This window comes from Carya illinoinensis, chromosome 11 (assembly GCF_018687715.1).
Source record: "Carya illinoinensis cultivar Pawnee chromosome 11, C.illinoinensisPawnee_v1, whole genome shotgun sequence".
NCBI lineage: Eukaryota > Viridiplantae > Streptophyta > Magnoliopsida > Fagales > Juglandaceae > Carya > Carya illinoinensis.
Window position 1 is genome coordinate 9,946,137 of NC_056762.1, and position 22,736 is coordinate 9,968,872.

At 38.5% G+C, this 22,736-nt stretch overlaps 2 protein-coding genes across 4 annotated transcripts in view; one reads left to right on the forward strand and one right to left on the reverse strand.

Moving 5' to 3' along the window:
* LOC122280700 (DExH-box ATP-dependent RNA helicase DExH14) overlaps positions 1 to 1,386 on the reverse strand; it is a 49,539-nt gene extending 48,153 nt beyond the window's left edge. The window contains exons 1-3 of one of the 3 annotated variants that reach the window (XM_043091681.1): positions 1,053 to 1,384; positions 520 to 581; positions 231 to 399 (exon numbers count right to left, since the gene is read on the reverse strand). In XM_043091681.1, the coding sequence (XP_042947615.1) occupies positions 231 to 399; positions 520 to 581; positions 1,053 to 1,162 (341 nt within the window). In that variant the 5' untranslated portion in view covers positions 1,163 to 1,384. Of the gene's footprint in view, positions 1 to 230; positions 400 to 519; positions 582 to 1,052 lie in introns of all 3 variants that reach the window. The other 2 variants (XM_043091680.1, XM_043091682.1) reach the window with 2 other exon arrangements.
* A 5,202-nt stretch (positions 1,387 to 6,588) lies between these two features.
* On the forward strand, positions 6,589 to 7,044 carry LOC122282195. The gene has a single exon (XM_043094146.1). The coding sequence runs from the start codon at positions 6,589 to 6,591 to the stop codon at positions 7,042 to 7,044; it is 456 nt and encodes a 151-aa protein (XP_042950080.1).
* Positions 7,045 to 22,736: the final 15,692 nt, after the last annotated feature.

Below are 22,736 nucleotides of genomic sequence, written 5' to 3' on the forward strand. Positions count from 1 at the left end.
TTTGGTAAGTCATATATGGTTTTTCTAATTTTGGTCTTTAGTCTATCATGTCACCAATATTTTACACACTTTTATCTTATTAATGCAGAATTTCTCGCTAATACAATTTATGAATATCATAAGTTAGAAAAAAAGATGCAGCCTACGAAATAGCAAAATTCAATTCTTCAGTCATTTTATCTTCCATATTAACAGAAATAACATAAAACATTGGAAGAGCAAATTTTTACTTCTTCTCGGCAATGTTTCTATCAACACTGTCCTCCTCCACTGGCACGCCAAAAAGACGATATACAGCAACTGCCACCTCGTGAAACTCTTCTGAGGGCATTTCGCCATCAATCAACTCCACTACTGCCGCAATAAACTGCTTGTATGCTTGTCGAACTTCAAAAGAGGCTGCACCTCAAAATCCCATTAACACAGAAACAGTAAGACAAGTTCCATGAAACAAAAGTGTGTGCATGTGTGTTTTAGTGCATAATTACAATATAGTAAGAAGGTACAGCATTAGAGTACCTTCTTCCCACCGGTGTATGATCTTCCGGGCAAGCTCTGACTCATCAAGTGAGCTCCCAGAACTAAATAACACGGTTCAAAAATTCAAATAATTATTACCATATTATTTAGCAGAAAAGAAAGCAATTTGGAAATAAAATGCTTGCAATGGACCCAGCACAAATGTCATAAACCCCAGAAAGGCCACAAGCAATGGGACCTATCACAGATTTCATAATCCTTATAAAGCTCACTTCTCTGATTTGGTTGCTAATAAGGGAAAAATAATTAAATGTCGGGCCTTAACTTAACTTGATTATATCATACAAAGAAAAAGGTCGGTTTAACTAAGAGAAATTGTATCAACCCCACTTCAGATGAGAACTTTTGTTTGTCAGTTCAACGCCGAAAATCATACCACTAATATGTTCCACTAATTTCGATTAACCGTTAAAAGTTCCTAGATTCAGAAGTCGAATTTCCCATACAATAATAAGATTTCTCAGCAAATGACAAGAGAATATAAGAGGAACCGAATGAGAGAAAATGATTACTTGCGAGGCCTATTGTAGTTTTGGAGGATTAATTTCCGTTGGAGATAGGCCTGATCGACGTCGAAGGGGTCTCTCAGAGTGTTGGTCAAGCGAGGAAGCTGAACCAACATTATTGACGATTTTCGTCGATGATGATGACAGCAGTAATGTCGAAAATCCCGAAAAGTTGGAAATATCAAAAGCCTCTTTGGGCGATGACGACGACAATGAAGACTCCAGAGTCCAGACCGGAGCGAGAGGTTGAACAAGTTGGCGGTCTGATGCTTGTTCTTGGGGTGCAAGTAAAGTGAAATTTTTAGATACAAATACCCAATACACTCGTAGCATGAGGCACACCATTAACGGCGAGGCAGATAGAAATACGACAATATCTATGAAATGAGACAAGAAGGTTTGTCTCTTCATTTTTATAAAAAGTTACATATTATCTAATCTAATTATTATAATTTTTTTAAATTTTTACATAAAATAAAATAAATAATTTAACTTTTTTAAATCTAATATAAAAATAATATTAAAATAATATATTTTAATAATATTTTATTTAACTTTTAATTTTAATCTTAACTCATCTCATCTCTGAAAACAAACGAGAAAATAAAAGATGAAAGTTGAATAAAAATTTTAATATATTCTAATAATATTTTATTCAACTTTCAATTTTAATCTCAACTCATCTCATCTCTAAAAACAAATAAGGAGATAAAAGATAAAAGTTGAACAAAATATTATTATCATTATTTTAATATTTAAAAATTTTGAATTGTTTATTATATTTTGTGTAGGAATTTAAAAAAGTTGTAATAATGAGATGAGATGAGATAAATGCTTTTTGAATCTAAACGAAACCCTAATTTATGAGATCTATCTACTTTTAAAGGGAAAAAAGATATAAGATTAGGTGTAAAATTAGTATCAAAAAATTATATTTGTAGGGTCAACAAACTAACCATATGATTGGTACTCTTCTCTCTCTCTCTCTCCCCTCCAAAAAGCGACAGGTAAGAAGTTAGTTAGTCTCTATTATTCTTGTGGGAATAAGGGGAGGTGAAGTCAACCATTAACGGTGGATGTGAAGGTTGAAGATGGAGAAAATAGAAGTTGAGTGAGAGCAATTACAATTAAATGAAGAGGAGAGTAATCTGATAGCGGTGGATTTGGAAGATATGGAGGAGTTAAGTAGGAAGGGTGAAAGGAGTCTAGTAGGAAGAGTTTGCTCAGATCAAGTAATTGGAAAGGAGGTTGTGAGAAAGACGATGGAAATATATGGTGAGTCAACATGTATATGGAATTTACTGAGAATGGATCTAATATTTTCATGGTGACCTTTGCGAATCAGGGAGATAGGAATAGAGTCCTTGCTGGTTGTCCATGACTGTTTGACAACTATTTCTTTGCATTAAAGCCGTTTGATGGAAGTACACATGCTCATCTTCTTAACTTCTCCATGGCAAATTTCTGGATCCAAATGTATAATTTGCCTCGAGGAGGGTTGAATTGCAAAATGGGAAAAGCTATTGGCAAGTCCATTATGGGAGTGTTGGAGGTGGAAGGGGAGGAGAATGAGTTGGCCTAGGGTCAATTTCTGAGGGTGAAAGTGTAGTGCGAGCTTACAAAATCATTCTCAGGGGAGGACTGTGAAGCAGATTTAGATCCCTTTTAGGTATGAAAAATTACCTTGGATCTGCTTTTGATGTGGCTGTATAATGCTATCTAAACATGGGTGTTTGGTTTGGGAGGAGAGGTGGGGGGTTCACAAGAAGGAGGTGCCTTGTGATGCCTTTAACTCTCACGTATGGAACACAGGAATCGAAGCATTGGGGATGATGACAACACGGGTCACGTATCTCATCGCTAAGTGCTAAGTGTGTGTATATGTAATACGTGTACAACAAAAATAATGCAATAGTTAATAAAAGTCATTCAACTAAGTACCAGAATTTTAAATATAGATTTAAAATCAAGCTCGCTTAAACACAAGCCTACCAAAAATATTACAAGTTCCAATAACATCGTAAATCCAAAATACATAATTTAAAGATAGAGAAAATAATTTCCAAATAATAACTAAGAGCACCAGTCAATCCTCCATCCTCAGGCTCAACCTTCTCGTCCTCTACATCAAAATCTATGGTACCAAAGACTGTACCGCAGGTAAGTAATAATTTAAGCAACCCACAAGATAGAAATACATTAAAATCTCAACAATATGCATGAATAGGATTCCATATGCATGAAATTTGAAAATAACATTTTCCAAAATAATCATTTTTCCAACGCACGCCAAAATCTTATTTTTGGCCCAAACAATTCCATTAAAATATTTCCTTGCCATTATTCCAGATAATGGTCCAAAATAAGAAATTTATTATTTTTTTCAAAAAAATGGTCCACAAAAATTCACTTATAAATTCCCGTCATTTTCCTAGAAAATGGCCAACAAATATCCTTTAACCAAAACTCGTCATTTTTCCAGAAGATAGCCCATATCCAATATCAAAACCAGTTTCAAATTTTATTGTATGCACCATGAGATCTCTTCCCTAGGGATCATCCACACACTCTGGTTCCTATACCACACCACAGGTAACGACCATGCATGTGACATCTACACGAGCGATACCCAGCACGTACCATGACCAGGTATCCTCTAGTCCCCACCAGCCACACGGAATTGGCACGATAGCATTACTGTATCGTCCAAGCCTGTTGTTGCCCAACGACAACGACAACCCAAGAGATGTCATTCAGTATTTTTCGCTCCCGAGTGACCAGAGGAGCTCCACCAAGATAATGCCTTATCTCGGCTTGGGGTCGTGATACACACGCACCCAAAAATCTATTAACACTTAAAAACCCAATTTTCAATTTTCAACACATGTATATGCATGCACCATGCAATACAAATGACATGACATAAAATACCCAAACATAAATAACTACATCCTCAAATCCATCCGACCCCCGATTCCTCAGACTCAGTCCGGCACAACCAACCAATCACAAATTATTGTTAAAGTAAAAATATATTTAAATCTTAAAATAAGTTTGAAAAATACTTATAGTGTTTTAAAATAATTTTCGAAGAATCAACAAACTGCAAAAGGCGTCGGCAAAGCAATTTAATAGTGCACAATGCACTGTAGCCGTGGGTACCAAAATACCCAAATCTGAACGAAGGCAAACAAAGACTAGGAAAGCCTAGGGAATGGCTCATGGAGGTTAGTGGAGTTGATCATAGTGGCTGGTGGCCGTTGGGTGGCGGCGCACGGAGGAGATTGGCCAACTTTGAGGAAAAGAGGTCGTGGGAGAGTAAGGGAGAGTGTGGTGGATATATGTCACGGTAGGGCATGAGAATGGATAGGGGAGGTCACTGGTGGATGGGGAAGCCGTTGTTCGTGGTGTGGTGGCCAGGCGACGGCGAACGGCCATGGAAAGGGGAGAAAACTGTGAGGGGTCTTGGGCTTTGTGAAAGCAGACAGCTGGAAGTTAGGGACAGAGATTGGTGGAGGATGTTGGCTTTGGAAGGGGAAGCTGTGGTGGTGGTGATGGTGCCGGATGGTGGCGCAAGGCTGCGCAGAAATTACACAACCCATTCGGGTTACACAGGGCCAGGGGAGGAGAGAGAGAGCATGAGGAGTGATGGCCAACATGGGTGAGCTTGCCGGCGTGAGGGGGAAGGCGATGGGGTGGGCGGTGAGATCTGGTAGTGCACGACAGCGATGCTAGGCGGAGGGAGGACACACGGAGGAGAAGAGAAAAGGGAGAGGGTTGCGTGGGCTAGGGAAGGAATAAGGAGAAAAAGAAGGAAGAAAAAGAAAGAAGAAAGAGAAAAGAAAAAAGAAAAAGAGAGAAAAAGAAAAAAGGAAGGGAAAGAAATAATGTCCACACTTTTTCAGCTTAAGGACTTAAAACTGATCCAATAAAAATAAATTTTAAAACGAAGAGTTAAATAAAATAATTTAAATACAGTGACTTTATAAAATAAAACAATAGAATTCAACAATAAGCTACTTTAAAATAATGAGCACAATAAAATAAATAAAATCCAAATAAAAACATTACAACTCAATAGTAATAAAATAAAATAGTTAAAACTCAATAATAAAATAATTCAAGTTAGAGAGTAATTTAAATGTGAAGTAATTATTAATATCAAGAAAACACATTATTTAAATCTCACAATTTAAAAATCATAAAATAATATAACGAAAGACACGTTTAATTTTAGAGTTTTGCTACATATAAGCAAAGTTGCGTACTAATCTGTGTACCAATAATGATTCTTTCATATTTAAAATTTAAATTAGCATTATTTTCAATAAAATCTACTTTTTGACCAATCATATTAGATTGGTGCACATATTAGTGCACAATTATGCTTGCAAATAGATTTTTCCTTAATTTAAAATAAGAGAACTACTTATTATAATAATTTAGATAATCTTTCAATAAAAATACACATAAATATGAGGTATCGCATGCCTCAAAGTAGTTTGAAGCTTGGATGAGACCTCAACAGCTAGTCATAGTATAGCTGATAGATAGTCAAAATCTACAGGAATAGGAGGAAGCTCTACTAGTGTTGATCGGGAGGAAAGTGGAGAGGATGTGACGGGTGAAGATGTTTTGGTTTGGGATAAGAGGAGCATGGAGGGTGGAACAACAATGGCAAAGGTGCTAGGGATGACACAAGGGGTTGAGGAACCAAAGCTGATCAAAGCAGATAATGTCCTAGTACCAATTACAATGAGCTCAAAGGAAGATCCTAAGGAGGTAATCTCATATGCTACTACTAGTGAGTTTTCCTCAGCAAACTTGCAGCATGATGATGAATTAAGGAGGGGGAGAACCAACAACTGGAAGAGGAGGGCTCATGTCTCAAAATCTTATGGTGAGTCTCTAGCTTTTAATATGGCTTTGAAAAGAAATGCAGTATGTAACATAGAAGAGGTTGGGACTGTGGAGGGGAGAGGAAAAAAAGAATAAGAAGGGGAGTTGTTGAAATGGGGGGTATGAATGCAAACTTTATGGTGGAAGTTGCTAAGCAGCCCCACCAAGATCAATGATTACTTTATGTTCGAACTGCTGATGGCTTGGCAACCCTCGGATAGTTCAAGACCTTAGCCATTTGGTTAAGGATAAGAGGCCTGTTATGGTTTCTTTGATGGAGACTATGGTGAAAACAAGAAGAGTGGAGGGATTGAAAACTAAGCTAGGGATGAAGGGTTGTTTTGTGGTTGACTCACTTGAGAAAAGAGGGGGTTTGGCTCTGTTCTGGGAAGGTAGAGTGAAAGTGAAGATTATTAGTTTCTCACAGTGGTATATCAATGCTAAAGTAAAGGAAGGTAGTGCAAAAGAGTGGAATTTCACTGATTTTTATGGGCACCCTGAGGCAGCCAAGAGGGAATTTACTTGGAAGTTGTTGTCTAGGATAAAACCTAGAGAATGAATGGCTTGGTGTGTTGTAGTGGATTTTAATGAAATATTGGCCCAAAGTGAAAAGCTAAGGGGTTAGTTGAGACCTAAGGGACAGATGGTGATGTTTCGTGAGGCCTTAGAAACAAATGAATTATTTGATATGGGATATGTGGGAGACTGTTTTACATGGAGTAATGGTCATGATGACCATACTTTTACAAAGGAAAGACTTGACAGGTATGTGGCAAACAAGGAATGGAGAGGGAGGTTCCATTTAGTAAAGGTGGAAGGTTTGGTTGCCAAAAGCTCAGACCACAAACCTATTTTAATGATGGCAAGGAATGAAAGATATAGGGAGACGAGAAGGAGGTTTCTATTTAAATTCAAAGCAAGTTGGTTAAGGCAAGAGGATTGTGAGATGGTGGTGAAAAAAGTTTGGGAGAGGAAACAGCTAACACTTGAACCCATCAAGCAGCAGAATTTGTTGCAAAGATGTAGTGGTGAGCTAACAAAGGACTTCAAAAAGAGGGATAGGGAAAGGGGAGGAAACATAGAGCTGCTATCAAAATAGATAAAAGAATTGCAAGATATGGAAGGTCCTCAAGTTGTAGCTGAATTAAAAAGAGCTTAAAAAAGAGGTTGGGAAATTGCTTGAGCAAGAGGATATAAGGTGGAGGCAAAGGGCAAAAAGAAATAAGTATAACTTGGGAGATATGAACACTAATTCTTCCATGCTTGTGCCAATCAAAGAAAGAAAAGAAATAAAGTGCTTTCAGTATTGGATGCTCAATCAGTTTTAATGGTTGAAGAGGATGAGATTGCTGAGGCTTTCAGAAGGCACTTTTTTGATGTGTATAGATCTGAATCTCCTTCAAGAGAGGCTATTGAGGAATGCATACATCCCATTGGTCTGAAAGTAATAAGTTGTATGAATGAGGAGTTGGAAAAGAGATTTAGTAGGGAGGAGGTGGAGGCAGTGTTGAGAGATATGGGCCTTCACAAATCTCCTGGTCCAGATGGCTACATTACTTGTTTTTATCAGAATTTATGGGAGACTATTGGTGGAGAGTTCAATGAAGCAGCTCTCAGTTTCTTGAATGGTGGTATGATAGAAAATTCCTTGAACTTCACATACATAACTTTGATCCCAAAGCTGTCTGAGCTTGTAAAGGTGGAGGATTTCAAGCCAATAAGCTTGTGCAATGTCTTCTACAAGCTCATTGCAAAAGCCTTGGCAAACAAATTGAAAAATGTGTTAAATGGAGTGGTCTCACAGAATCAAAGTACCTTTATCTTGGGCAGATTGATCACTAACAATATAGTGGTAGCTTATGAGGCCTTACACTCTATGAAAACCAGACTCAAGAGTAAAATGGGGGCTATGGCCTTGAAGCTAGACATTTCAAAAGCCTATGATAGAGTTGAGTGGAGCTATCTTGAGGCAATTATGTTGAAAATGGGGTTTGGGCGGAGATGGATTAGTTTGATCATGCTTGCATCAACATTGTTTCTTATGTTATTTTGTTGAATGGACAGCCTAGAGAGGTGATAATACCATCAAAGGGTCTAAGGCAGGGATGTCCTCTATCTCCCTATCTTTTCTTATTATGTGTTGAAGGTTTGAGTGGTTTGCTAAATGAGGCAGAAGGGGTAGATCTAATTAGAGGTGTGGCAGTGGCAAGAGGAGAAATAAAGCTTACTCATCTCCTCTTTGCTGATGGCTGCATCATCTTTGGAAGAGCATGTTGGGAGGAATGGGTGAAGATCATAAGCATTTTGTAGTTATATGAAAAGGCTTTAGGGCAATGCCTCAACAAACAGAAGACTACCATCATGTTTAGCTCAAATGGAAGAATAGGGGATTGGGAGAGAATTACAAAAGATCTGGGTGCTCGAGTTTAGAATAGTTTTGAAAAGTACCTGGGATTACCTACAATGATTGAGAAATCTAGGTATGATACTTTCAAATGTATTAAAGATAGAGTGTGGCAAAGAATAAACAACTAGAAGAATCACTTCCTGTCTCTTATTGGGAAAGAAGTTCTTTTAAAAGTTGTGATTTAGTCGATTCCAACTTATTGTATGAGTATTTTTGCACTCCCAAAAAATCTGTGCAAGGAAATAGTAGCTGAGATGGCCAAGTTCTAGTGGAGCTTTAAAGAAAATGACAAAAAGATAAGCTGGATGGGCTGGGACAAAATGGGAGCTTCAAAGAAATGTGGGGGCCTTGGATTTAGGGAGCTAGAGAGTTTTAATAAAGCTCTTTTAGCTAAGCAGTGTTGAAGAGTTTTGCTAAATCTAGAGTCCATTACAACAAAGGTCTTGCATGACAAGTACTATAATCATCCAATGTTTGAGGCAAACCTGGGTAGAAGTCCTTCTTTAATCTAGAGAAGTCTATTTTGGGAGGGGGAGGGGGGGTGGGGGCGCTATTGATATGTTAAAAGAGGGGTTAGTGTGGAGGGTTGGCAATGGGGAGGGTATTAAAATATGGAGAGATAGGTGGATTCCTTAACTATCCTCGTACAAAGTCCAATCTCCTATTAAATGTTTCTATGAGGAAGATAGGGTGGTTGTGGTAATTGACTAACGTAAGGGTGAGTGGAAGGTGGATGGGGTGAAGGAAGTTTTCAACGAAGATGAAATAGGAATTATTTGTGGCTGACCTCTTAGTAAAACTGGTAGACTAGATAAGCAAATATGGGCACCTTCAAGGAGTGGGGTCTTTAATGTGAAATCTGCATATCACTTTGACATGCAGAGAAGAAGAATGATACTAGGGGAGTTTTCAATTGTTTCTTTTGAAAAGGAAGGATAGAGTGACATTTGGAGGTTAAAAGTCCCAGGGGTCATTAAGATGTTCTTATGGAAAGCCTTAAATAATTGCTTGTCAACAAGAAGAAACTTGTTTAGAAGAAAGGTGCTTGAAAAACCTTGCTGTCCAATCTGTAATCAATATGAAGAAACAGTTTGTCATGTGATTTGGAGTTGTATTGCAACAGTGGATGTCTAGGCAAATGGGAGTAGTCCAATTCAAAAGTGGTCATCAGAAGAAGTAGATTTTGGGCTTGTATGCAGGAAGATGACACAAACTTTGAGTGTGGAAGAACTAGAACTGATTGCTACAATTTTAAGAAACATCTTTTTTTTTTTTTTTGAAAGGAAGATTTCATTACTAAAGTAGATTCCGAATACATGGAGGGTAATCCTCCATAAAAGTATGTTCCCCCGAACATGTCAAAGCAAACTTAGCTAGCACATGTGCCACTACATTCAACCTTCTAGAAATATGATGGATAGACCAAGTACAGATTCTAGACAATACAAGCTTAATATCCCTGATCACTAGACCCGTGGGACTCCAGCACTCTTCCCTGCTTTGTACTGCTTGGACCACTGCTAATGAATCCCCCTCTAACATGACCTGATCCAGTCCTATATTAGAGCAAAGAGTAGATGCTTTGAGAGCTGCTACGGCTTCCCCTAGCAAAGGATCTGGGTCTAAGAGCATGGAAGAGCACATTGAAGCCATCACCGTACCACTCGAGTCCCTCACAATCACTCCCACACCGATCCTGGATTTCCCCTTATTCACTGCTACATCCCAGTTAGCCTTATAGAAGCCTGAAGGAGGGGCAGTCCACTCAGAAATGTTAACCACCTGAGTCACAGAAGCTTTGTCCCTGGAGCGTGTCCACTGCTTTATTGCTGAATTTTAAGAAACATCTGGTTGAGAAGTAATGGATTCATATTTGAAGCACAGTTTACTAGCCCAGCCACTGTCTTTAAACAAGTTGTGATGACAATTTTTTATTTAAGGAAGCAAATTGTATAGAAAGCTCAATGGAAAACCATGCAAGAAGAGAGTTGGTGAGATTGAAGATGCCTAGGGAAGGGGTAACAAAGGTCAATTGGATGCTGCTTTTATAAAGGACAGTAAGAGGATGGGAGTTGGAATTGTGATCCGAGATCAATTGGGGGATATTTTGCTATCTGCTTGTATGCCATTGTTTAATGCCATGTCTGCTACTTAAGCAGAAGCTATTGCCATGTGGAAAGCTTTAAGGCTATGTGAAGAGGTGCAGGTGGGTAAAGTAGAGTTCGAAAGAGATGCTTTGAGTATTGTTAAAACTGTAAATAGAAGAGATGAGAATTGGGAGTGGGGAGGCTAGATAATTGAAGATATAATGGGAATGTTAAATAACAAACCTCATTGGTTAGTTACTCATACTTTTAGAGAGGCAAACAAGAGTCACAAGACTGCTGATTTTCTAGCAAAGTTTCCTTTAAACATAGTGAAGAGTTAGTATGGATGGAAGATGGCCCTCAGGGTTTGTATAGCTTGATTTTACAGGATAAAGTTGTAATTGATACTTTTTAATAAAGGCATGTTTTGATTTAAAAAAAAAATGATATTTGCAATCTTAAGATAGGCAAGTTTCACATAGTTTTTTTTTTAAATAGTTGATAAATCTGAAACTCGTATAAAAATCATTTTTAATAGACAATGCGAGGGTCATCGAGAAGACCCCTACATTGTACCAATAGTGCAAATTACACATTTTTAAAAAAAATATTTTTTAAATCCCTTTAAACATTTTGAAAAAAAAAAAACGACTCATTAAAAAATTCCTTAACCAATAAATTTAAAAAAAAAAAACAAAATAAGAAACTTCTCTCGATAGAAGAAGCATTTTCCTTTTTTAATAGTGGAATCTACATTTTTCTAAAGGGAATACATGAAATTTGTACATCCTATAATTGTATTTAAAATTACTTGTAGGTTTTCCAAGCCCAAACTAAAAGTTTTAATATCATTTATTTCGTCACAACTAAAATACATCTATCTATGCGCAATTAAAATTTCTAATTACTCTTTTTTCTTAATTCATGATGGCTATCAAGCTTCAACGAAAATCAACCACGTTTTGGTTCAATGAAAAATTAGCCACATTTTTAATCATTGAAATTTGATCGTCGCGATATTTTGATATTAAATTTTAGCCAATTCTAACAGACTCTCACAGGATGGAAGTCGAAATAGTGATTTTGAAGTTATCTTAAAGATAATTAACATTCAAGTTTTAAAAGTTTAGGGTTTTATATCTTAGGGTTTTAGGATTTTCTTTGAAAAAATAAATTAACTAGGTGTGATTTGGTTTGTTATATAATTGGTAGAATCGCGATGGGATTGTGTGATTGAAAGGGTGTAAAAGCCACCTCAACATATTTGGACCAAGCTGCACCTATCATAGATTCATAAATTTAAATTAGATAATTGTTAGCATCTCTATGCCATATATGAAAGGTTTGATTAATAAAAATATATTAAAAAGAGAGAGTTTATAAATTAACATGGTTTGTTATAACATAATGAATTGCAAAGTTATTTTTTATTATCGATTATATTTGATGTATCATATCTAATAACTAATATTAGTTTGTGAACTTTATTTTTACTAGACATTTTTGTGATTCTAACACTTCTTATCCCATATTATAAAAGCAATGAATCTCTTTATGATAAACAGACTCATTTTATAAGTTCACAATTACGCTGAGAAAAAAAAGTTTCAATTACAAGGAGTTCTTGCATAGAACTAATGATGTATATGATACTTTAAGTAGGAGCATCTATCAATACAAGGAGCATCTCATCTTATCTGTGTAATTCCTAATATGTAGAAGTTACATAATCGATTCTCATCTTCTAAAGGCTGCAATTGTAGTAAGAGCATTTATCAATACAAGGATTATGCATGGTTGTTGAGAACAAATCAAACCATTATATATTAAGTAGGCCTACACAGTGACCCACCCAAACCAGATTTGGGCCCAGCCCAGCCCAACCTACATGAAAATATCACTCCAACTTGACTCGACCCGACTCGTAAATTTTGGATCAGGTCAAACCCATTAGACATGAGTCGTTCCAAAACAGACCCAATTGTGGGAAACCCATAAACTTCATATCCTTCGCCTTCTTGCTCTCCTACAGATCTATGACCAACTAATTGTTGTTTGCAGAAGCGTAGGAAACCTAGTGGCTTTAAATCCTTCACCTTCTTACTCTTATACTGATCTATGACCAATTGGTTGTTGTTTGCAGAAGCTTAGGAAACCCAAAAGCTTTAGATCATTCACCTTCGTACTCTCCTATGGATCTATGACCAACTAATTGGTTCCAATCCTCTTCCTTGTAGAATCAAAAGGAAAACTACCAAAGCTAGAAACAACCAGTATAATCAAAAAGCCAGAAATAAACCCATTTTAAATTACCTCAAAGCCCTAGGTTTGATCTTCAGGAATAATGTCTTTTATAAAAGAACACCAGAAAATAAAAAATAAAATAATCCATGTTAGTTTTTCCTAGTCGTGCCTCCAAAAGTCTCTATTCGGATCTAGGTCTCATAAGACCAGGCTCGCCCAGATTTTGTTCATCATAACCATGAGCGTTGTGTCTTTTACCAGCTGTTAGAAGGTGAATTAGGGTTGAGTGTGAGGGCAGGTGGAGAGTTGGAGGGGGAGTGCTCCAGAGAGGAAGAGAGGTGGGAGTGGGAGTAGGAAGATCAGGGTCATCGAATTGGAAAGATTTGAAGAGCCAAGACATTGTAATGGTTTCGTAATCTCGTAATCTTAAGATATGGGAGTAGAGAGAGAACATGTGAAGATTTGTTGAATTTGATTTTTGTTGTTCTTGTATTCAGATCCATGATTTTTGCATCTCCAAGAACCATGAACCGCAAGGAGAAGACGGGGGCAGCGGCTAGGGTTCGATGTTGAAGGGAAAGTGAAGAAAAATAGCGAGTTCCAAGTGACGGCCCGATGTTCATCGGGTCCGATAGAGTCAAAACAGACTTTTGATGTGAACTGATTTTTTCCTAGTTGGACCTAATCGGGTTGCACGGGTTGATCGGCCCATCGAGCTTTTTGCATAGGCCTAATATTAAGCATTTAATAATATTCATAAAAATTAACACAAATATATATATATATATATTTATTCACTTTATGAATCTATTTTCCTTCCTATTTAGATCCTAAAATTCAACAAAAGCTTAAGCAAATCTTAATATTATATATAGAACTCCCTTTCACAAGTTTTATGTGGCTTAAAATGATCAAATCAAGCATACGCATCTCTACCTAAAATGCACCCTCATGAAAAATGGGTAGAGCCCACAACCAGGGGGCCATGGTCTAGAAGACAGGGCCCCACAAAACAAGAATCAAAGCTCAATAACCATCGCGTGCCAACAAAGAATTCAAATCCACACGCCACTATCACTAGTAATTGTCATAATGGTCAAAATCCAGAGGGGCAAGACGCTTCTAGATAATTTGCAACCAAGAAACAGCGACAACAAGTGCTTGAGCAGACAACATGATGGAAAGAAGGTTTATAAAGATGGAGGAAAGGATGAAGAAAATAACTTTGGATCAAGAAAATCTCCAGCTAGAAAATGAGGCTCTTAGGCGAAAAAGTGTAGAGAACGCTATATTGAGCCACGTCGAAAGAAATGAGGCGAAATTGCAAAGCACGACCAAGACAAAACTCAACGACAAGGAGGAAAAAAAGATGCACCAGGCCCTCCATCATCTTATGGAAAAATATGAGGAGATGTCCAGGAAGATAGGCACATCCTTTTCAGTTGACACTATACTTAACAACACCAACTTACCTTACAGTCGTGAGATAATGGTAGTGCCACTCCCATTAAAATTGAAAGTCCTAAAAATGGAACTGTACGACGAGTCTAAAGATCCTGTCAAACATCTAGAGACTTTCAAAGTCCACATGAATCTCCACGGTTCTTTTGAAGAGATTGCTTGTAAAGCTTTCTCCTTGAATCTGAAGGGGATAGCAAGAGGATGGTTTGGACCTCTATACCTGGCCTCTATAGATAGCTTTGAAGAAATCATCAAGCAGTTTTTAACGCAGTTCATGACGAGTAAATGGAGAAGGTAACCGGCTGCTTACCTCCCAGTCGTCAAATAACGGGAGGACGAGAGCTTGAAGGCGTACCTAGTTTGGTTTAATAAGGAACACATATTTGCAAATGATCAGGACAAAAAAATCAATTTCGCTATGCTTCTGGGAGGCGTATGACCTAGAAGTCCATTTTATGGCGGGATTGGTAAGAAGAACTCTAACAACGTTATGGGAGTCTATGGATAGAGTAGACAATTTTGTCAACATAGAAGATATGCTCAGGACTCTAACTGCCCCGAGAAGGTCTAAGTTGGAACAAGCAGAAAAAAGCTCCAAAAAGCCAAGCGACGGAACATCATTAGCGAATGCAAAAAAGGCCACTATGACAGGAGACAGGACAGAGGCACATCTTCTAAATTTGCACACATGAGCCTGAACGTGCCAAAAAGCGAGGGCTAATCATGAGGCAATGGCGACTGAAACAGAAGAATCGTTGCTTCTGTACCTACCACCAAACAAAAGGATATAATACAAAGGATTGTTATTCCCTGAAGAAGAAGAAGATAGAAAAAAAATGAGGGAGAACAAAGAATTGGAACAAGTAATCAACCAATATTCAACACCTAGAAGACAACAGTTGGGTCAAAGAAGGGAGTAGATCCAAAGGCCACACCGCAGTGGAAGTCCTAACGATGAAGGACAATACGGGAAAATCTTGAAGATGCCTCTCATCAAAGTTTGGCTAGGAACAATGCGCCCTCGGGAAAAATATGGACAATAGCAGAGGATTCACCGAAGGTGGTTCCACTTGCTCTGGAAGAAAAGCACACGTTCAGAGGGACAAATACAAGGAAGTCTTCTCGAAGGGGTTTAGTGCCCTCATGATGATGCACTAGTGGTAATGTTGTTGATAGCCAACTACACCAATAGGGGGATTTTGACCCATAACAGCAACTCAACCAACATCCTCTTTCGAGATGTCTTCACAAAGATGGAAATCAACCCAAGCCGATTACGCCCTTTGCCCATGTCATTGAAAGGATTCGCATGAGACATGGTCTACCTTGTAGGTGCAATAACTACGCTTGTCTCTGCTACCAAAGGGCCTTCCATCGCCACCATTATGATCAATTTTCTTGTAGTTAAAGCTCATTCCTTATACAATGCTATTCTAGGACTTCCAAACTTGAATAACCTAAAAGCCATGACCTCCACCTATTCTTGAAGATGAAATTTTTGAAGGAAATAGGTGTAGGAGAAGTCCGTGACAAGCAAGTACTATGCTATGTACAAGAGTTCAAGAATAGAGGGAAAGACGTGCAAATGGTTGAAAGCTCAAGTTTTGGAGAAGTGCCATAACTACCATCGGAGCTCATTAATTACGAGGTGGAAACTAAGGATGAGCAGAACTTAAAGCAAGCAAAGACAAATGAGTCTCTAGAGCAAGTGGTCCTAGACCTAAACCATCCTGAAGTTATCGCAAGGATTGGACTAGAATAGGGCCCAAAATAAGGCAACAACTAAAGCATCTCTTGATCAAACACAAAGTTCACATAGAGTCATGAACACATGCTTGAAATAAACAACAAAGTCATTGAGCATTGTCTCTTCATAAGCCCAAAGGCCAAGAAGGTTTGACAAAAATAAAGGAACTTTAGCACAAAAAAGTATGTGGTCATAGCCAAAGAAGTTGACTGCATGCTGGCGGCATAATTTATTCAAGAAGCTCACTACCTTGAATTGTTGTCTAATGTAGTGCTAGTAAAGAAGTCAAACAAAAAATGGAGGATGTGCATTGACTTTACCAACTTGAATAAAACATGCCTGAAAAACAGTTTCCCTTATCGCTCATTGACCTGATAGTATACTCCATGGTAGGACATCGCATGCTTAGCTTCATGGATGCCTATTCAGGATACAACTAGATCTAGATGAGCCAAGACTATAAAGAGAAGATATCATTCATAATGGATCGCAGGTTGTATTGTTATCAAGTTATGCCTTTCGGGCTGAAGAATGACATGGCAACTTATCAAAGACTGGTGAGTCATATGTTCAATAAGTAGAAAAACTAAAAAATGGAGGTTTATGTAGACGCTTGTAAAGAGTAGAGAATCTGAGCAACATATAGCCAACCCACTAGAAGCTTTTGTTGTGCTCTGGCAGTACAAGATGAAACTTAGCCTGATGAAATGTGCCTTTTGTGTTGATTTAGGCAAGTTTTTGGGCTTTTTGTGCCCAAAAAAGATGATAGAAGCCAACACAGAAAAGATCAAGGCGAGAATTGACATGAAGCCACTTCGGAATATAAATGAGGTGCAAAGGCTAATCGAGGGACGAGTGGCGATGCTTAATAGGTTCGTCTCTAGGTCTACGGACAAGTAACTGCCTTTCTTCAAGGTGTTGCAGAAAGCTCAATCCTAGAATGACGAATGAAACCAGGGTTTGAAAAGTTAAAGGAGTATATATCCAACTAGCCACTCCTTAGTCAGGTGGGACAAGGGGAGACCCTATACTTGTATATATCCGTTTCACTTGATGTAATCTCAGTGGCTTTGGTGAAGGAGGAGAAGGGTAGCCAAAGACTGTTGTGTACTACATGAGACGAGCCTTCAAAAGAGTTTAGGCATGTTATCCTCGGATGGACATGCTAGCCTTTGCGTTGTAACAACCACCTAATGACTAAGGGAGTATTTCCAAGTTCATTCAATCAAAGTTTTAAAGGAAGCCCCATTTGAAGAAAGCGCTCTAAAAACCAGACTCCTATAGGCATCTCATGAATTAAGCAAATTCGACATTGAGTATCTTCTCACCGTGAAAGGGAAAATCCCGATAGATGTGATAGTTGAATTCATCAACTTCTCAGAAGAAATCCAAGTTGCACCGACGAGAAAAGCCCTGGTAGGTTTTGTTGACGACTCATCCTGCCACATGGAGGAGGTGTAGGGGTACATATCACAATTGATTCTAGAGAAAAACACTGCTATGCAATAAAGCTTACCTTCAAAACCACCAACAAGGAAACAGAGTATGAAACATTGCTGGTGGGACTCACCATGGCCGAGGCATTAGGAACGAAGGAAGTCAATATAAGGGCTGATTCCCAGGTAGTTGTCAGTCAAGTCATAGGAGAATATGCGATGAACGAGAAACTAAAAAAGCATCTACAACTAGTATGAGAGAAGCACGATTGCTTCTAGTATTTTAGCACCAAGCAAATACCATGAGAAGAAAACTGGCAGGCAAAAAAACTAGGACAAACTACCTTGGCATGGAGGAATCCACACTATAGTGGGAAGTGGTAAACAGGACGCTGGAAACCCTTGCCATTGAAATTGAAGTTTCAAAAGTAAAACTAGAAGCATTGGAATGGACACTAGATGTGATCAAGTAACTTGATGCTGGAGAACTCCCCGATGAAAAATGGGAGGCGAGGAAGGTTAAGAATAAAGTGACACACTTTACTCTTATATATGGGGTGTTATACATGTGAGGTTTCTTTGCCCCCTCCTGAGGTGTGTGTCATTGGAAGAAGTATAATACATATTAGTTGATATACATGGAGTGTGTAAGAATCACTCCGGTGGTAAAGCCCAATTGGGAAAAGCCATTAGAGAGGGCTATTATTGGCCCCGCCAGAAAAATTGACATAGATTAAGTCACCTTGCCTTTTCTCACAATGGGGAGTCAATATAGTCGACCTCTTAGCCTCGAGCAAAGGAGGCATAAGGTTTGTAGTTGTCATCGTGATTACTTTACCAAGTAGGTAGATGCAAAGGTGTTGGCTACAATTACGGACGAACAACATCACCAAATTCCTATGAAAAGCCATTGTGTGTCGATTTGGCATTCATCGGAGTATCATCTCAAACAATGGATGACAATTTGTCTTTAATCACTATTGCAACTAGTGCATAGAGTTGGGAATCAAATTTAAATATTCATCTTTGGGTCACTCATAGGCCAATGAAAAAGTCAAGGGGACCAACAAAATTTTGTTTAGGATTATGAAGAAAAAGCTAACCAATAAGAAGGAAACTAGGAGAAGGAACTTCCAGGGATTTTGTGGGCATATCAAACCACCGTCAGGGCAACAACAGGAAAAACCCCTTTCACCTTGACCTATGGGAGCAAGGTAACCTACCAATAGAAGTCAACATGCCCAACTATAGGGTCCAATGCTTTGACCAAGACTCCAATTATAAGAAGCTGGAAGATCATCTTAGACTTACTAGGACAAAGAAGAGAGGAGGCCAAAGTCCAAACAACAATCAATATAAGAAAAGCGAAGCACTACTTCAACTGGATAGTCAAGCCTAGGTCCTTTAAAGTTGACTACTTAGTCTTAAAGGAAACAGAAACAACTATATATATATATATATATATAAAAGGAAACTTGGCCTGCAGTGGTAAGGACTGTATGTAGTAATTGCCAACAACCGACCAAGGTCGTACTGCCTCAAAAATGCACAAAGAATGGAGCTACCTCACTTGTGGAATGCCGAGCACTTAAGGAAATACTTTTTCCTAATTGTATCCATGTATATCGAATGTGATGAAAAAATTATCTCCTTTCCACCTTATGTGTCTATTATTTCAGGATGTTCCTATCCCAACTTGTAAGGCGAGTGCTTTTGCATTCAAATAGCGATCAACGGGCAATGACATCCCCTTAACTACTTCGACCCTTACCCCCTTAAGCTGAGGGCTCTTGCATTCACACAACGACTAACGGGCGATGACAGTCTCTTGATTGTTTTAATTGTCGCCCCCTTAAGTTGAGCACTCTCACATTTACACGGTGGCTAACGGGTGATGATAGTCTATTGACTGCTTCGACTGTCACCACCTTAAGCCCAGCGCTCTTGCATTTGCATGGTGTCTAACGGGTGATGACAGTCCATTGATTGCTTCGACTCTCGGCCCCTTAAGTTGAGCACTCTTGCATTTGAATGGTGGTTAACAGTTGATGACAATCACTAGACTGCTTCAGCCCTTTCCCCTTTAAGCTAAGTGCTCTCGCATTCGCACAACGATCAATGGGCAATGACAGTCCATTGACTGCTTCAACCCTTGCCCTTTAAACTGAGTACCCTTGTACTCATACAGAAATCAATAGGTCATAATAGCAAGTACTCAAACATATGTAGAAAGACATCAACTCCACAACGAGTATCAAAATAAAAACAAGAATAGAGTATCAAGATCCAAGCAAGCACAACAAGAATCTAGAGGCAAAATGGTATAACTATGAAACATACTTCACGTAAATGTCCATGAAGTAATCAAAATAGAACAAGAAACAATAGTCTTCAAGGGTTCTTATATGAAGGAAGAAAGGCGATGGGCATCACATCTTGGCCTAGAGAATCAATAAGTGAAAGACAACACAATTGGGATTGATGAAGTCCAAATTCAACGACTACAAATTTGCACCTGGATTCCTTAACAAGTGGCACCTCAACTTCTGCATACCATATATGTAGCCTAGCCCTTATGCTTTGTCACAAACTCCCCTAGCTGCCACAAACTGAGGTGAAAGATGAACAACCTCCTCCTTGAAAGCCCTCAACTTAGTCTCAAACTTGGCAGCTCTCTTCTAGAATTTGCTTGATTTCTGCCTATGGATCTCCATGACCTTGTTGAGCTTAAGGAACTCTTCATTATGCTGCTTGAGGTCCTTGTTGGCTGCCTCAAACTGAGCTTCCAACTGAGCCCTCTCACCATGAGTGTAATCAAGAGTCACGTTGAGTTCTCGACGAAAATTCAACAAGTCAACTAGCTTGTTGGCATACTCTGAGGCTCGCTTGCTAACTCCTTCCAACTATTGCTCTAGGCATTGAAGTTTATCCTGCTTAGCATTGTGTTCCTCTTCCAAAACTTTGGCCTCAATGGTGCCTCATCACCTCTTCATTGGACTTTTGCAGATCTTGGCACAGACCTGCCACCCCATCCCAGAGGTCGGCGACATCCTCCTTTAGTGAATATAACTCTCAATAAGAATGGGGGTCCATCAGCTTTCATCTCTCCACCATTGCCCTTGAGATAATTTGGTGAGCTTTTTTGGCATAGGTATGAAGGGAGCGACCCTTATCCTCTAGGTACAGCTTGCAGTCTACGATCCACCCGGCAAGTTCGATGACCCATGAGACATAAAACCAATCAATATTAAGAAGATATTGAACAAATAATATAGTCATCAAAACTGAAAAACTTACTGAAGATAAGAACCCTCACCTTCACCCGGTTGTTTGCTTGCAAGGTGGGGCTTAAAGAGTAAGATTTAGAAGAACAATGTAGTCTTGAGAAACGAAGTCCCCCACCAACAAAAATGGGCCTAGAGCAACTAGCCTATTCAAAATGGCGATAAAGGTGAAGCTAAAGGTGAGCAGGGAGTGAAAGTCACACTGGTCGGGCTTGTTGATCCAACTCCCCCATAGGGCTCAGTCTCACCCAAGGAACCCTTTATGTGTTAGCTAGCAAGGAAACTTTCCTACCAAGATGGGAGACAGTGAAGGGTGGAGAAGGAATCGAGGCACAATTGCCGCTAACCTTAACGCTTGAAGGGTCATTTAAGGATAGTCCCCGACAATCAAATTGAAGGATAAAAGTATCCCCCACCAGAAGTTGTGGAGGGAAACATGGCATGGAAACACCTTAGTCTACCTGAAAAGCCACTCCATCACCAACATTTTGCATACTGGCCAAGTCCCTTGGGGCTAGAAGCTAACCACCCACGGACTCAAAGGGCACCTCGAGAAGAGGATTGATAGAACCTTTCAGCATAGGCTCAAAAAATGTGGGGTGTAGTGCCACGTCAATATCTTCCTCCTCCTCATCTTGAAGATCAAGGATTTAAACTGTCCCATTAGTAAGAGATGAGACTTGTAACAGTTCTCTAGAAATTCAATGGTGGAATTTCTATAAGATTTAGGAACCTCATGTTACTTGACCAATCGCATAAGTTTTAGTTTATTAGCATAGTCAATATTACCACTCATTATGGTGTCAAGAGAACGATTTTATTTATTTAAGGTAATTAGAAGTGTCAGAATGTGATATGATCTACACCATTAAATTAAATTGATCATTTTGGACTTTATGGCGTAATAATCTCATTTTTAGTTTTCGAATAAAATGTCTATTCGAAATTGCGTTTTGATTTTTCGAGGCACTCTGAGGTTGAATTTTGATAAATGAATTTCCTAATTAGGTTTGTATGAATATTTAATATTTTATAGTGTAAAGTTTATTGTTCACTTTTTCGAAGTGGATAATAATCTCGATAATAGCACAAAGTACAGTATTTTCAAAATCATAATGTGAAATATCCAAATTAAATTAGAGAATTTTTATTTGGACACTTGGAAAGATATTAGCCAAACTTGATGAATAGTATTGGACAATTTGTATCAAGAGGAACTATGAGATGGATTGTGAAGGAATCAAGGTGTGAGATCATGCCACATAAGCAAAACCCTAGTTCATTCGACTGACCAAATTGTGCCAAACCAAATAGGGTTTTAAATCTATTAAAACCCTAAATGACTTGAATCTAATTGAAATCCCAAATTTATGGTTGAAACCGAAACCCTAAACAGTTTTTCCCAAACCCTAAAGTTGACCTCCAAACTCTAATTCATCCAATTTCTAAAGTCGTGTTTAATCACTTGAAATCATTTTCACGTGCTACTAACCCCCAAAAATTCATTTTATGACATCATTATCTAATCTTTTAAACTTTCAAAATTTGATTGGGCCAAAAAAAATTTAATTTGGACTTAATAGCATCACAAACTCTCTTCAAATCCTAAATTGAAGCTCACTAGGTTAAGGCTCACAAATTTTGGCCACATTGGAAAAGCTTATTGGATATGTTTTCTCCCCCATCATGGTAGACCAACCTCTGCCTAAAGCAGCCCTAAGTTATACTTGATGTGAAGGCTAAAGCCACCTCACTTTCCACCTCCCACACGACAACTCTAGACAGCAATACCATGGGCTGGTTTTGCCCATTGTTTTGGGGTGACACAACTGTAACTCAAGGTCATTCATAGCCCTCTCATCACCCCTCAATTTTGTAAGAAGGTGTCCAGCCCATTTCCCTTTCATTCCAGCCCTCTTTCACACTTTTCTTGAAAAGAAACCTAAAAGTTCTCTCAGATAGTTTTCCCTAGTCACTTTGTATGCCCTTTTTGAATTTTTTTAAGTATTTTCTCACAAAATTTCCTTCACAATAGTTGTTTTTATTTGAATCCAGTTTTCACGGATATCTTTTTTGTTTTATTTTATGGTTAATTGGTCAGTCAAAAGTTGTTTTAACCATAGAA